This window comes from Paramisgurnus dabryanus, chromosome 8, assembly GCF_030506205.2.
Source record: "Paramisgurnus dabryanus chromosome 8, PD_genome_1.1, whole genome shotgun sequence".
In the NCBI taxonomy this organism is placed as follows: domain Eukaryota; kingdom Metazoa; phylum Chordata; class Actinopteri; order Cypriniformes; family Cobitidae; genus Paramisgurnus; species Paramisgurnus dabryanus.
The window spans coordinates 43,922,854-43,938,013 of NC_133344.1; the positions used below are offsets into that span (position 1 = coordinate 43,922,854).

At 41.2% G+C, this 15,160-nt stretch overlaps 1 protein-coding gene across 8 annotated transcripts in view; it reads right to left on the minus strand.

Annotated features, from left to right (window-relative positions):
* hephl1a (hephaestin-like 1a) overlaps nt 1-15,160 on the minus strand; it is a 64,798-nt gene that overhangs the window by 33,480 nt on the left and 16,158 nt on the right. For all 8 annotated transcript variants that reach the window (XM_065281911.2, XM_065281914.2, XM_065281913.2 and 5 more), the window contains exons 3-5: nt 2,248-2,460; nt 1,015-1,206; nt 526-780 (exon numbers count right to left, since the gene is read on the minus strand). In XM_065281911.2, the coding sequence (XP_065137983.1) occupies nt 526-780; nt 1,015-1,206; nt 2,248-2,460 (660 nt within the window). The remainder of the gene's footprint in view (nt 1-525; nt 781-1,014; nt 1,207-2,247; nt 2,461-15,160) is intronic.

Genomic DNA, 15,160 nt, shown 5'->3' on the forward strand with positions numbered 1-15,160 from the left:
CTAGATTATTAATCTGCCCAAAGCAGAACAATGATCCTATTGATGTCCTATTTTTGTGAAATTATACCTCTTGTACAGTGGGCTTCACTCTAATGTTAAATAAATAAAATTGAATTGAATTAATGTGGTGCAAAAGGCATAAAAAGGCACTTAAACACCAGGGCAATTGTGTTGACAATCCCATGGAAACGTTTCTGTTTTGAGACTGCTACGCCATTGGTGTATTCACTTAAACAGAATAAAGTTGATCTGACAGCCTGAACTGTGATGTATCCCTGAAAGCGTCTAGGTCAAACTCATAACAAAAACTGTCCTCTGACAGACCCTGCAGCTCTTCAACCCTTTTACAAGAAGCCAAAGTAGTAGTGCTGTCTTTAGACGGGATGAAGTCAACATCTAAGAGCTGTGGAAAAGTGATCACTGTTTGAATAGGGTAGCTGATTGGGCCACAGAAAGACGAACTCTAAAGCAATCAAAAGCCGTAAATCAACATATGTTTACTATATACAACAACACAGTTTGTACCTTCTAAATGATCATTAACTTGGCAATTTAACATCCATTTTCCTTCTGTTCTTGGAATCATTGTTGCAGTGACAAAAGTGGCAGGAAATAGACTGAGGACATCCGTGCGGTGCCCACGATCTAGGAGGGTGTGGCCATGGAAGTAGGCAGAATGAATGTCCACCTCATTGCCAATGCCGAAGAGATGCCAAGACACAGGTCTACCCACACACACTTTTGGTCCAGGCAAATTACCAAAAACATATCCGTTTATTGCTAATAGAAAAATAAGAACATGTTGTGGTAAGTAAAAAGCATATGTCAGTTTTACTACTTTATAAAAGGTAAACTGTACATTATATAAATACATTTAAAATATTAGACTTTAAATAATAATTCTATCAATAATTTCATGCATGAAAATTGAATTTAGTGAACAAAACATTTGCATGGAATTTTAGTTTTGAGGCAACTTATTCTTGAATTGAAGTAAATTATCCTGAGACTTACAGTGCATAAGGTTGGACTCTCTAAAATCTTCATCCACATTATGTATGATTTCTTTAGTTTTATCTGGGTCAGAGCAGAATCTTTCTACATTCTCTTTCAAGTACCAGCTCAAATTCTCATCCACAACACTAAACATCAGAATGAAGTCTTCATCCACATCTAAGCGCTTATAGCTAGTAGAGTCCAAAATGCCTAAGAGACAGAAGGTGAAGAAGATATACTGAAAAAACAAATAGCTATTGAGGAATTGAGTTCTCTCTCTCTCTGTGTGTGTGTGTGTGTGTGTGTGTGTCATGGACGTCAAAACCATTATATGTTCACATTTTAAGACCAATGATATTTGACCCACTCACTTTTTCTATAATCTATCATATACCTGTTCACCTGTCAGAGCCCCGTCAGTGAAATCCATTTCACTAGAGGAATGCCCTAATAAGTTAAACTTGGTTACGTGTTTTATCTACAGCTTTGACTTCCACGCTGCCGCTTTTACTCTTTTAAAATGAAAATTGCACTCTAAATAATGCACTTATTGCCACCAACTTTAAGAACAAATAGTCAATACAATACCAGCGTGTTTCTAACACATATGCTCTCAAGTACATATAGTTTTATCAAATATCACCAGCTTCCATCTTGGGCAATGAAATTTAAAAGATGAAAGAGCAAAATATGTTACTACTTGTTTGCTGGATTCTTGTTTAGTTCAAAACAGTTGGCATATAGATCAGCACTGATATGAACTTAAATCTGTTAAAAGATAAACAACCAATTTCTCTTGCAAAAAAATTCATTTTCCACAGCCAGCAACAGCAATATTTGTATGACATTATAATTTTACTGTTATTACAATTTTACTGTGATTGTAAACAACTACTCATTTAGACAATAGTATCCAATTGGAGCCCCATTTGTGTCGCTCCTCTGACAATACGGCAGTGGGCGGAGCCAACAATACAATGACATGTTGTGTCTTTTTCTGAGGCATCTATTTGCGTCACTAATCCAGCCATTTCAAATTCACTTGTTCCGGAGAATGTGGTTTAATGCTTTAGCAATTGAAAGAGAGGGCGTTTGAAGCTATGAAACTTGCAGGATGTTTTAATGATAGCAAGACCTGTTATATGTCAAAAGATCAAGGCAAATTTAATTCCTAATGTCATGATCCCTTTAGTTAAAAAGAAAAACAGGTTTTATGCATGAATTGTTTATTTGTGGTTTCTTGTGTATTACCTTTTTTGCAGGTGAGGAGAGCTCCTATAAGACCTGATGCAATATCTTTTGGTGCATCACCGTGTGAATGGTAAATCCAAGTGAGGCAGTTACCATCTGCTTCAGTAGGAGAATATTCTGATTTGACTCTCCAGGTGTATGTGTGACTCATATGTGTAGACACTGCATCATCACTCTTATTATGACCAGACGTGCCATCTGGGTAAAGTGCACCTGAAACAAAACATTATAATTGTCTTTAAGTTCAAAGTTCTTTATTTGTCTCACTCGCATTTTGATGTGCAAGCAGACAGCAAAACACAATCACACACAATTTCATGCACACACAAACCAATACAAAGAATGCCTACATACAAACATGGTTAAAAAAATTATAAAAACAATAAACAATCAATACATATTTAAATCGCCAAGTTATCTATGGTTCTTTATAAAGTTGAAAAGCAGAATGGCTGCAGGCACAAAAGACTGTTTGTATCTATTTGTTCTGACTTTTTGGAGTTTGAGGCGTAATCCCGATGGCAACATCTGAAATTCAGCCTGTAAGCGATGAGAATTATCTACCAGAATAGATTCAACCCTTCTTAACATCTGCTTGTGGTAAAGTTCCTCCAGACCTTTCTGCTCAGAACCTGTGATGCTGCTGCTTACCTTGATTAATCTCGAAAGGGAGGTTTGTTTTTACACTGATAGACCCATACCAGCAGATTAAAGGTAACAACTGACTCAACAAAGAACCTGTAAAAAAGGGTCAGCAAAGTCTTATCCACATTAAACTTTGCCAGCTTCCTCAAGCAAAACAGACGTTGCTGGCCTTTCTTACAAAGCACACTGGTGTTTGAGTCAAAACACAGCTCATCATCAATAATGGATCCTAAGTACTTATACTCTGTAACAACCTCTATTTCCTGACCATGTTTACTAGTTTTTTTCAGTGTTAATGGCATTGCGCCTAAAATCAATACACATATCCTTGGTCTTACAGGCATTCAGTTCAAGAAAAGCATCCTGACACCATGTAACAAAGTGATCAATGACCGAACCATGTGAAGTTTCCTCATTGTTCATTAAGCTGACAATGACCGTATCATCAGCAAATTTCACAAAGAATCGGTTTTCAGTCACAGAGCGACAGTCATTCGTTTACAGAATATAGAGAAGAGCGGAAAGTACACACCCTTGCGGTGAACCAGTTGATGTAAGGGCCCAGTCAGAAAGATGGCCATTAACTCTCACTCACTGGGATCTATTTGTGAGGAAATCTAATATCCAACCCGCAAAGTTTGCCTCCAGTTTGAACTGATGTAGGAGAGGTTGAGTACTGTTACAGTCGCATCCTCGACACCTCTGTTTAGTCTGTATGCAAACTGTAGTGGATCAAGGAGGTGATTTGTCATAGATTACAGTTTACTTTTTCACAAGTGACGTAAGGGCTATGGGTCTATTATCATTTAAAGTCTTAGGGTGGCTATTCTTTGCAACAGGAACTATCACTGACTGTTTCCATAAGTCAGGGACGTTCTGTTAATACATAGATCAATTAAACATTTAAGAAAAAATAGGGCTAAGCTGTTCCACACAACAAGAAAGAACATGGCTGCCAATATTATCTGGACCCGGACTTCTTTTAGCTTTACAATATTTAAAAGAGTTTACAACACTTTGTACAGGAAAACATACAGCTGACTGGTGATGGGACATTAAAAACTGAGGTAAAGCCTTCCAATGCTACTTTATTTTTGTTTTTTTCATTTTGACCGACCATTATTTTAAAACTGTCCCGTGCTAAGCCATGCTAAGCCTTAACAAGTGTCACATAAAGATTTCAGTAAATCTATCTACGCTAGGAGTCTTAAAATCAAAGAACAAACAGTATACTACTTCTCAGCACTTCACAGTGTGTTACAATAGTGTGCCGGGGTCTGTGCATGTATGAAACCATGCTAAACCCCAAGGTCAGGTAATGCAGTAAAGCATGCCACAGAGAAGCATTACACAAAAAGGCTATGTCCGAAATAGTGCCCTTTACCCTCATTCACTATTTCCTACATTAGTCCACTAATATAGTTCACTCGAAGTAGTGAATGAAAACGTTTGAGTGAATTTGTACACTTGAGCTCAGCAAAAGCGTTGCAGTGCCAGCACCATCCTCCGTCAAGACGCAAGAATTAATTCAGCCCGGGCCTCAGTGGATGAGTATACACTCATTATTGTGGTGCATTGTGAGGTTGAATGAGTGCACTCACTATTTAAGGGTCTTGTCAGGAATTGCCAGGAGACAGAACCCAAGCGCAGACAGAATAAGGTAAAAAAATAATCTCTACAATGAACAAGACTTGATTTAGCACTTGACTAGTGTTACGTGCTCTGTTGTTTGTTGGTTTTTGTGTTCTTTTTGTTCTCTCTCTCTCTCTCTCTCTCTCCTCCGCTGTCTGTCTTCTCAGATCCCGGCCATTGGACACCTTTCCTGTCAATCTTAATTATCATGTGTGACGTCACTCGTCGATCCACCAATCAACACCCGATCCCGCCTATTTAAAACCCACCGCTGTTCATTCATGCCAGTACGCTGGTTACTGATATTGTTAAACCCCTGTTGTTGTGTTATACTGTGTCAAACTCATTTGCTGTGTTGTTTCTCGTTGTGTATGTCAGACTGTTCGTACCCAGTTTATTAATCACTTGTTTATGCGTTTGTACGATAGTGTTCATTCGCTCTGTTGTGTGTGACTTTGTTGATTTTGGGGAAAGCGGACAGGTAAGTACGTCACGTGACATACATTGTGCAACACGTAGGTTACATTCACTGTATTAGAGACACTAGTTTAGGAGCGTGTGCCACCCTCTGTACGTTTTGTGTTTGGGTAGGTAGAGTAGGTAAGTTAGGGCGTCGTGTGACGCTGAAGATTTATCTAATTACCTTTTATTTTTATAGCGTAGTTAAGAGGGTTAAACGTCAGCTAGAACGGTTTTGTTTTGTTTGTTTCTTTGTTTTGGCACCGCTCGTGCCCCTTTCCCCTTTTGTGTATTTGTTATTTGTTACTTGTAAATATTGTAAATATCATCACCTTTTATTCACCTTGTCACACCACTAAACACCTTTGTACATTAATAAATTGAACAGTTTTGCCCACTATTTTTGTTGTCTGTCGTTGTTGGCTCCCATACACACACCAAAAATAAATCCACCATCATTTCATATTGTTGCCTCCCATTCATACCCCTAAACACCATCTGGGATCGTAACAAATTTGGGGGCTCGTCCCTTTCTACTATATTTAAAAAAATCGACGTAGCCTACTTGTGAGGCCTGTAAGCTTGATAGTAGTTTTGCACTTTACCGGTGGGTGTGTTGGTGTTGTGGTTTTTGTGTGTGTGGGAATAAACAATCGAAACATGGCTTTGTTTGATTTACAAGCATTTATTAAAAATCCCACCATAGGGCAGATAAATAAGTGTAGGAAGGATGATTTGTTTGCAATTGCAGCACACTAACAAAATCTCCGTTGTCAGGCAGGCTCTTAAAAAAGAAATTAAACATACAGTTTTGCAAGGTTTGATTGAATTAAATGTTTTGCTTATGTCTGGGGACGCTGTTGATGAGGAGGCCGATGGGGAGACGCGTTCACTTGGTGCCGAACTTGCACAGCCTTCTACCTCCTGAGATGAACAGGGTGTGGGGGAACAGGCTGTCGCTGAGGCCGAGGAGGAGTCCGACGCCAAGGCCAGCTTGCCCCAGTTCGAACCGTTCTCTCCCGTGTCTACTGGGTCCAGAGGGGATGCGCGGCTGAAGGTCCGCCTCGCCCGTTTACAACTGGAAGCCCAAGAAAAAGCTCAAGTGCGGCAGGCTGAGTTAGAGCTGCGATTGGAAATACGTAGGTTGGAAATAGAGGCTGAGAAACAAATAAAGTTGCGACAGCTTGAGCTGGAAGCGATGAAGATTGCCGCCAACTCAGCTGCGCAGCAGACTCCCGCACCAGATCCTAATGTTTCCCCGGTGGTCGAATCGTCCTCGGCTACCTTTGATGTGAGCAAACATATTGCGTTAGTGCCTCAGTTTAGGGAGTCGGAGGTGGACTCGTATTTTAATGCGTTTGAGCGCATTGCGCTTTCCCTCCGTTGGCCAAAAGATGTTTGGTCTTTGTTGTTACAATGTCGGCTGATTGGTAAAGCCCAGGAAGTCTGCTCTACCCTGTCATTAGAAGACAGTTTAAAGTATGACACAGTGAAAGCTGCTATACTACGCGCTTACGAGTTGGTGCCCGAGGCATATAGACAAAGATTTAGAAATCACAGGAAAATGCCTAACTTGACTTTTGTGGAGTTTGCTAGAGAAAAGGGTATACTTTTTGATAAGTGGTGTGTTGCTAGCAAAGTTAATGATTTCAATTCTCTGCGGGAATTAATTTTGTTGGAGAAATTTAAAAATTGTCTGCCGGAGCGAGTGGTGGTTTACCTGAATGAACAGAAGGAAACCTCCCTCTCTCAAGCCGCAGTGCTGGCGGATGAGTTTGTGTTGACTCACAAAAATGTGTTTTCCTCTGCACGATCTGAAAAGACTTCGTCGCCCCAGTTACAGTCCCCAACTCCAAAAACTATCTCCCCGCGTCCTAAAGAGGTAAGGGAATGTTTTTATTGTCACAAGCAGGGACATGTAATTTCTGATTGCATTGCATTAAAACGCAAACAGCAACCAAAAAGTGTTGGTTTTGTGAACACCGTAGTGGATTTATGTAAGCCCGAAGCGGTGTGTGAAGTACCTGACTCTAGTTATAAACCTTTCTTGTTGAAGGGGTTAATTTCGTTAACTGGCAAACCTGAGGATCAAAAACAAATACAGATGCTTAGAGATACTGGTGCTGCACAGTCGTTTATTGTTGCAGACGTGTTGCCTTTGTCTGAGGAAACGTCGTGCGGTTCCAGTGTGCTTGTACAGGGACTAGAAATGAAAATAGTTAATGTACCATTACATCGTGTACATATTGAAAGTGAGCTGGTTACTGGGTTTGTGAGGGTCGGTGTGCGGCATTCACTTCCAGTTAAAGGCGTTACCTTCATCCTAGGTAATGACCTGGCAGGGGGCAAAGTAATGCCAGTGTTAGAGGTTTTGGATAAACCTGATGTGTTTTGTGAGGATGATTTGTCTAAGACATACCCTGACGTTTTCCCGGCTTGTGTGCTAACGCGCGCTCAGTCGCGCTGATTCATTCATCGCCCCGATTTTCGCACCGGAGGTGCCTGTGACAGCTGTCAGTGAAGAGAAGCAGCAGAGAGTAAAGTCACTTGGTTCAGATGTTAAAACTGTTGACTTAAAATTGCCGGTGACCCGAGAACAAATAATTACATTACAGAAAGAGGATCAATCTCTCGCCAAGTGTTTTGATGCTGTTAAATCTTTAGGGAAGTCTACCATTAAAGAACGAAATGCTGAGTATTTTGTGGAAAATGAGCTGCTGATGCGTAAATGGTGGCCGATTACAGCCTCAGATAAAGAGTGGGGTATTGTATGCCAGATTGTAGTACCTACTCCTTATCGACAACAGGTGTTGAGTTTAGCTCATGACCACGAGTTGTCAGGACATCTTGGTATCACTAAAACATATAACAGAATTCTTAGACATTTCTTTTGGCCTGGTTTGAAGTCGGATGTAGCTGCGTTTTGTCGTTCTTGCCATACCTGTCAGTATGTGGGGCAGCCAAATCAGGTGATTCCACCTGCTCCCCTCTCGCCCATTCCTGCTAATGGGGAACCCTTCGAACACGTCATTGTCGATTGTGTGGGGCCGCTGCCTAAAACGAAATCGGGAAACCAATTTTTGCTGACAATGATGTGTGTCTCTACCCGTTTCCCCGAGGCAATTCCCCTGCGCAAAATTACCGCGCCTGTTGTAATAAAAGCTCTAATAAAACTCTTTTCTACGTTTGGCTTACCGAAAATTGTACAAACCGACCAAGGTACTAACTTTCTGTCAAAGTTGTTTTCCCAAGTGTTGAAATCTCTTGGCATTTCTCACAACGTTTCCAGCGCGTACCACCCCGAAAGTCAGGGCGGGCTGGAACGGTTTCACCAAACCCTAAAGTCGATGTTGAGAAAATATTGTTTTGATTCAGCAAAAGATTGGGACGAGGGAATTCCCTTAGTATTGTTTGCCGTTCGTGAAACCGTACAAGAAAGTCTCGGTTTCAGCCCAGCGGAGCTCGTCTTTGGCCATACGGTTAGGGGGCCGTTAAAAGTCCTAAAAGAAAATATAATGGCAGTTGAGACAAGTCCTAAAACTAACATTTTGGTCTATGTTTGTAAAATCCGAGAACGACTACATACTGCCTGTTCTCTTGCTAAGAAGTCTCTCGCTACTGCACAGAAAGGGATGAAACGTCTCTTTGATGAGAAAGCTGCGCTTCGCTCATTTAAACCTGGTGACAAAGTTCTGGTTTTATTACCTGTCCCCGGTTCAGCTTTGTCAGCACGCTTTACTGGTCCCTACGAAGTATTAAGGAAAATTAGTGACACTAATTATGTTATATGCACTCCTGACCGAAAACGCCAAACTCGTTTGTGTCATGTTAATATGTTAAAGGCATATCATGAAAGAAATACACAGGATTCGGTTACAGAAAACATGACAAAGCCTGTTGTTTCTCCAGTAGCCGTGATCTCCCCTGTAGAATCCCCTGCAGCTGCGGATGGAGCTGATGAGGATGGCATTGTGCTGCGCAATGCTCCTCATCAATGCGCACGTTTATCAAACTCTGTAATATTGAAAGGTTTGCCGTCACATTTCATGCATTTAACAGAGGTACAAAGACAGGACATTGTAGAGTTAATTCGAGCTTTTCCATCTCTCTTTAATGACATTCCAACACAAACAACAGTGTTACAACATGACATTAATGTAGAAAATGCAATTCCCATTAAACAACACCCTTACAGAGTAAATATAACAAAAAGGTCGGTCATGAAGAAAGAACTGGAGTACTTACTAGAAAATGGTCTTGCTAAACCGAGCTGCAGTGCTTGGAGTTCCCCATGCTTGTTAGTACCTAAACCTGATGGAACATTTAGGTTCTGTACTGATTACCGAAAGGTAAATGCTGTTACAGTGCCTGACTGTTACCCACTGCCTCGCATGGAGGATTGTATAGATAATTTAGGTTCTGCTCGCTTTGTGAGCAAACTGGATTTATTAAAAGGATACTGGCAAGTTCCTCTTACCCCACGTGCATCCGATATCTCCGCTTTCGTAACCCCTGATAATTTCCTACAATATAACATCATGGCTTTCGGTCTCCGGAACGCACCTGCAACCTTTCAGAGGCTTGTTAATTTAGTGTTGACAGATGTTCCGAATTGTAATGCATACTTGGACGATTTAGTGATTTATTCATCAGAGTGGTCGGAACATGTATCTCTTCTGAGAACGGTGTTTGAGCACCTTACAAAAGCCTCATTAACGCTAAATTTAGCGAAGTGTGAGTTTGGACAAGCTACTGTGACATACCTCGGCAAAGAGGTGGGTCATGGTCAAGTGCGACCTATCGAAGCGAAGGTCACAGCCATTGCTCAGTTCCCCGCTCCGACCACGCGGCGTGAGCTGCGTAGGTTTCTGGGCATGGCCGGCTACTACCGTAGTTTTTGTAAAAACTTTTCCACTGTTGCTTATCCACTTACTAGTTTGTTAAGTCCGTCACAACCCTTTGTCTGGTCAAATGAATGTCAGAACCCATTTGAAACAGTTAAGTGTTTGTTGTGTCATGCACCTGTTCTCTCTGCACCCAATTTTGCATTACCTTTCAAACTAGAAGTTGATGCCAGTGCTGTGGGTGTAGGCGCTGTTCTCCTTCAGGAGGATGAGCAGGGCATTGACCATCCTGTGTGTTATTTTTCCCGTAAGTTCAATAAACATCAATTCAACTACTCTACCATAGAAAAAGAAGCTTTGGCATTATTACTTGCATTGCAATATTTTGAAGTTTATGTTGGCTCATCTTCTTTACCTGTTATTGTATTTACGGATCATAACCCATTAGTCTTTCTGTCTCGCATGTATAACCAGAATCAACGGTTAATGCGCTGGTCTCTTGTCATTCAAAGTTACAACCTGGAAATTAAGCACAAATCAGGTGCTGAGAATGTTGTTGCAGATGCACTTTCCCGAGTCTAGTGTTCATAATTAGTTACATCTGTTTCACTTTAAACAAACAGGTGTTTGTTCTTAAGGAGAGGGGTGTTACGTGCTCTGTTGTTTGTTGGTTTTTGTGTTCTTTTTGTTCTCTCTCTTTCTCTCTCTCTCCTCCGCTGTCTGTCTTCTCAGATCCCGGCCATTGGACACCTTTCCTGTCAATCTTAATTATCATGTGTGACGTCACTCGTCGATCCACCAATCAACACCCGATCCCGCCTATTTAAAACCCACCGCTGTTCATTCATGCCAGTACGCTGGTTACTGATATTGTTAAACCCCTGTTGTTGTGTTATACTGTGTCAAACTCATTTGCTGTGTTGTTTCTCGTTGTGTATGTCAGACTGTTCGTACCCAGTTTATTAATCACTTGTTTATGCGTTTGTACGATAGTGTTCATTCGCTCTGTTGTGTGTGACTTTGTTGATTTTGGGGAAAGCGGACAGGTAAGTACGTCACGTGACATACATTGTGCAACACGTAGGTTACATTCACTGTATTAGAGACACTAGTTTAGGAGCGTGTGCCACCCTCTGTACGTTTTGTGTTTGGGTAGGTAGAGTAGGTAAGTTAGGGCGTCGTGTGACGCTGAAGATTTATCTAATTACCTTTTATTTTTATAGCGTAGGTAAGAGGGTTAAACGTCAGCTAGAACGGTTTTGTTTTGTTTGTTTCTTTGTTTTGGCACCGCTCGTGCCCCTTTTCCCCTTTTGTGTATTTGTTATTTGTTACTTGTAAATATTGTAAATATCATCACCTTTTATTCACCTTGTCACACCACTAAACACCTTTGTACATTAATAAATTGCACAGTTTTGCCCACTATTTTTGTTGTCTGTCGTTGTTGGCTCCCATACACACACCAAAAATAAATCCACCATCATTTCATATTGTGGCCTCCCATTCATACCCCTAAACACCATCTGGGATCGTAACAACTAGACTATGTGACAGGAAAACACAAACTCCATATAAACAGACGATCGAACACAGGACAGCAAACACAAGGGCATTAAATAGGGGAGCAAATCAAGAGGGGAACAGGTGACATGAATCAAACAATAATGGTATAATTAACGAGGAAACAAGGGGGCAGGGTCAGGAGACGAGACAGAAAGCACATGGCTAGGAAAAACAAAGCCAGTGCTCTCACACAAAACATGGGGCTGCCATGATCCTGTCACTATGACTAGAAAACTGTGACCTTGTTTTTTTGTGACGTGAGAGCGGACATCCGGTTTGTGACGTCACGCTGAACAGATCGTGCATCGTAGCTCCGTCGAGTTCATCATCTAAAAGCTTTTTTTTTTACCATCTTATTCCTATTTATATAATATAACTTATTAGTTTTACATAGGAATACTTTACCGTGACGATTATTGAGCAGTACTACCACGTGAAACTATTTATCACTAATAAACACCCAGTGTTAGCATATAGCCCGCTAGCATCCACACGGTGGAGGCTGAAGCTAGCATTTTCCGATCTAATGGCGGATTCATCTGATATATGCTTTTCTGACCTATCCTCACCTGAGCGGGAAGCTGTGGAGGAGTTGTTTCCCGGTTTTAGCAGATCCAAGGCGAGGTACAGCGCCCACTTCACCCTGCCTTCCGACGTCCACAAGCGAGCAACAAACATGCATTCCACGCGATGCAGCTTCACGGACCGTGAACGACATGAAAGCGATCGGGAAGCTGTGGAGGAACCGCTGCCCGGCCTTCGCAGATTCATCAAGCCAAACATCACCCTGGCCCCAGACGTTCGCAGGCGACCGAGGCGTGTCACAACCGAACACCCCACGCGATGCAGCTCCGGGGACCGCGTTCGGGTAAACGAAGACGCCATCGCCCAGCATGAAAGCGGTAAGACTCCGCTTGTTATTGTAACTATACTACTTGCCACATGTATAGTTTAGCTTCTGCTGTTAGCATAGAGGGGTTTACATGCACTAAGTGTATTGAAGTATTAAGGTTAACTGAGAAGGTTGCTGAACTAGAATCGCGCATCCGAACGCTAGTTGAGGATAGCAAAACCGCTAATGTTACTGTCGCAAATAATCTATCGAGCGAAAAGACTAATGGCTCGGTTCCGACATCAGATGCTAATATAAATATTACAAATACTGTATCGAGCGCGCATAGTGTTTATCAAAATACACATGGCTCGGTTCCGTCATCAGAGTCAAGTCGGCGGTCAAACTGGGTGACTGTTAGGCGGCATAGTCATATAAGGCGTCCTTCTAAGACCCATAACGTAACAACAATTTCTAACAGATTCGATCCCCTAAGGAGTATACCAGCTGAAACACCTTTTAAAAGTGCCCTGGTCATTGGAGATTCTATACTCAGGAACACTAACATTGAGGCACCAAACACCATAGTCGACTGTATACCGGGAGCCAGAACGTCTGACATTAGATCCAAACTTAAAGTGCTGGCTAATGCTAAGCGGAAGTTTTCTAAGATTGTTATTCACGCCGGCACGAATGACACTAGGCTCCGCCAGTCGGAAATCACCAAAGATAATATTAAGGAGATGTGTGAAATTGCAAAAACAATGTCAGACAATGTAATATGCTCTGGTCCCCTCCCCGCCTACCGGGGAGATGAAACACATAGTAGATTAGTGTCTCTCAATGGATGGATGTCAAAGTGGTGCCCTCAGCATAACGTAGGGTTTATAGACAATTGGAAGCATTTCTGGGGAAGACCATTTCTCCTAACCCGAGATGGCCTTCATCCGTCATCGGAAGGAAGTGCTATACTCACTAAAAATCTGATCAATAGTCTTAATTCTGATATAGTCTGACTATCCAGGGCCCAGGTCAGGAAACAGACGGATCGGCTTAACCGTCCATCTGTTAGCTGCCGTGATATGTCAAGACCACTTATATCCCAGCACTTCGAGTCAATCTTACCGAAATATCAGCACATTTCAACTGTATCTGTTCCCCGAACAAATAAATACAGGGCACCGCTTGTTACATCTGGTACAAATCTGATTCAAATAAAATTAGAAAACAATACATTAACAGATGAATCTCGAATCTTAAAATTCGGCCTTCTTAACATTAGATCGCTTACCAATAAAGAACCTATTGTCAATGAAATAATTACAGACCAAAACTTAGATGTACTCTGTTTAACAGAAACCTGGCTTAAAGCAGACGACTACATTAGTTTAAATGAATCCACCCCACAAGACTATTATTATAAACACGAACCTCGATTAAAGGGGAGAGGGGGTGGTGTAGCTACAATATACAACACAATGTTTAAAGTAAACCAAAAATCTGAGCTAAAATTTAAATCATTTGAAGTAATGTTGTTAAATATGGAAATAACTGATTGTAACCACAAACAGCTTTCTTTTGCTTTAGCGACAATCTATAGACCACCGGGCCACCATGCAGATTTCCTTAATGAAATAGCAGATTTCCTATCTGAGCTTGTAGTCACTGTAGATAAAGCTCTTATTGTTGGTGATTTTAATGTCCATGTGGACAACCCAAAAGACGCATTAGGACGTGCGTTTATAGATGTTCTAAATTCTCTCAATATTAGACAAAACGTGACAGGGCCAACGCATACTCGTAATCACACATTAGACTTAATTCTGTCACTCGGACTCAATATTAATGACGTCGAAATATCACCTCAGAGTGATGCAGTTTCTGACCATTACCTTGTGTCATACACTGTACTTCTAGATAGGATCACTCAATCTACAACATGCTACCGACTAGCCAGAACAATAATTTCCACCACTAAAGATAGCTTTATTAGCACTCTTCCAGACCTGTCCCAAATGAAACATGTAGCAGATAACTGTGACGATCTAGATATTGAAATAGAAAACCTAAACAATGTCTGTTCTAACACATTGGATGCCATTGCTCCCATTCGAAAAAAGAGATTCAAAGAAAAACCGCCAGCTCCATGGTATGACCATCACACAGCAGCCCTTAAAAAGGCAGCTAGAAAAATGGAAAGAAATTATAGAAGCACAAAGTTAGAAGTATGGCGCGCAGCATGGAAACAGAGTGTTAAACACTACAGACAGGCTATTAAAACCGCCAGATCTACATATCTTAGCAAGCTTATAAATGAGAATCATAATAACCCTCGTTTCCTCTTTAGCACAGTTGCGAAACTGACTAGAAACAAAGAACAAACAGAAACCAATAGTAAACTTCAACACAATAGTAACGACTTCATGAACTTCTTTTCTAACAAAATTTCGGCTATTAGGGAAAACATCGTAGCTACCCAGGCAGCCACCACTCTACACATTAGTTCACTTAACGCTAGACTACCATACGAACATCTTGATTCATTTAAACCTACTACAATAGATGAGCTCTCTAAACTAGTCACATCATCCAAATCATCGTCCTGTATATTAGACCCCGTTCCCACAAAACTACTTAAAGAAGTATTCCCTGTAGTGTCAACCCCGGTTCTAAATATCTTTAACTCATCGCTAGAAATAGGATACGTTCCAACAGCTTTCAAACTAGCAGTTATTAAACCGCTGATTAAAAAACCACAGCTTGACCAAGGAGAACTTAATAACTTTAGACCAATCTCAAATCTCCCTTTTCTTTCGAAAATATTAGAAAAGGTAGTGGCAAGCCAGTTACGCACATTCTTGACAAATAATAGTACATATGAAAAGTTCCAATCAGGATTCAGGCCCCACCATAGCACAGAGACAGCGTTGCTTAGAGT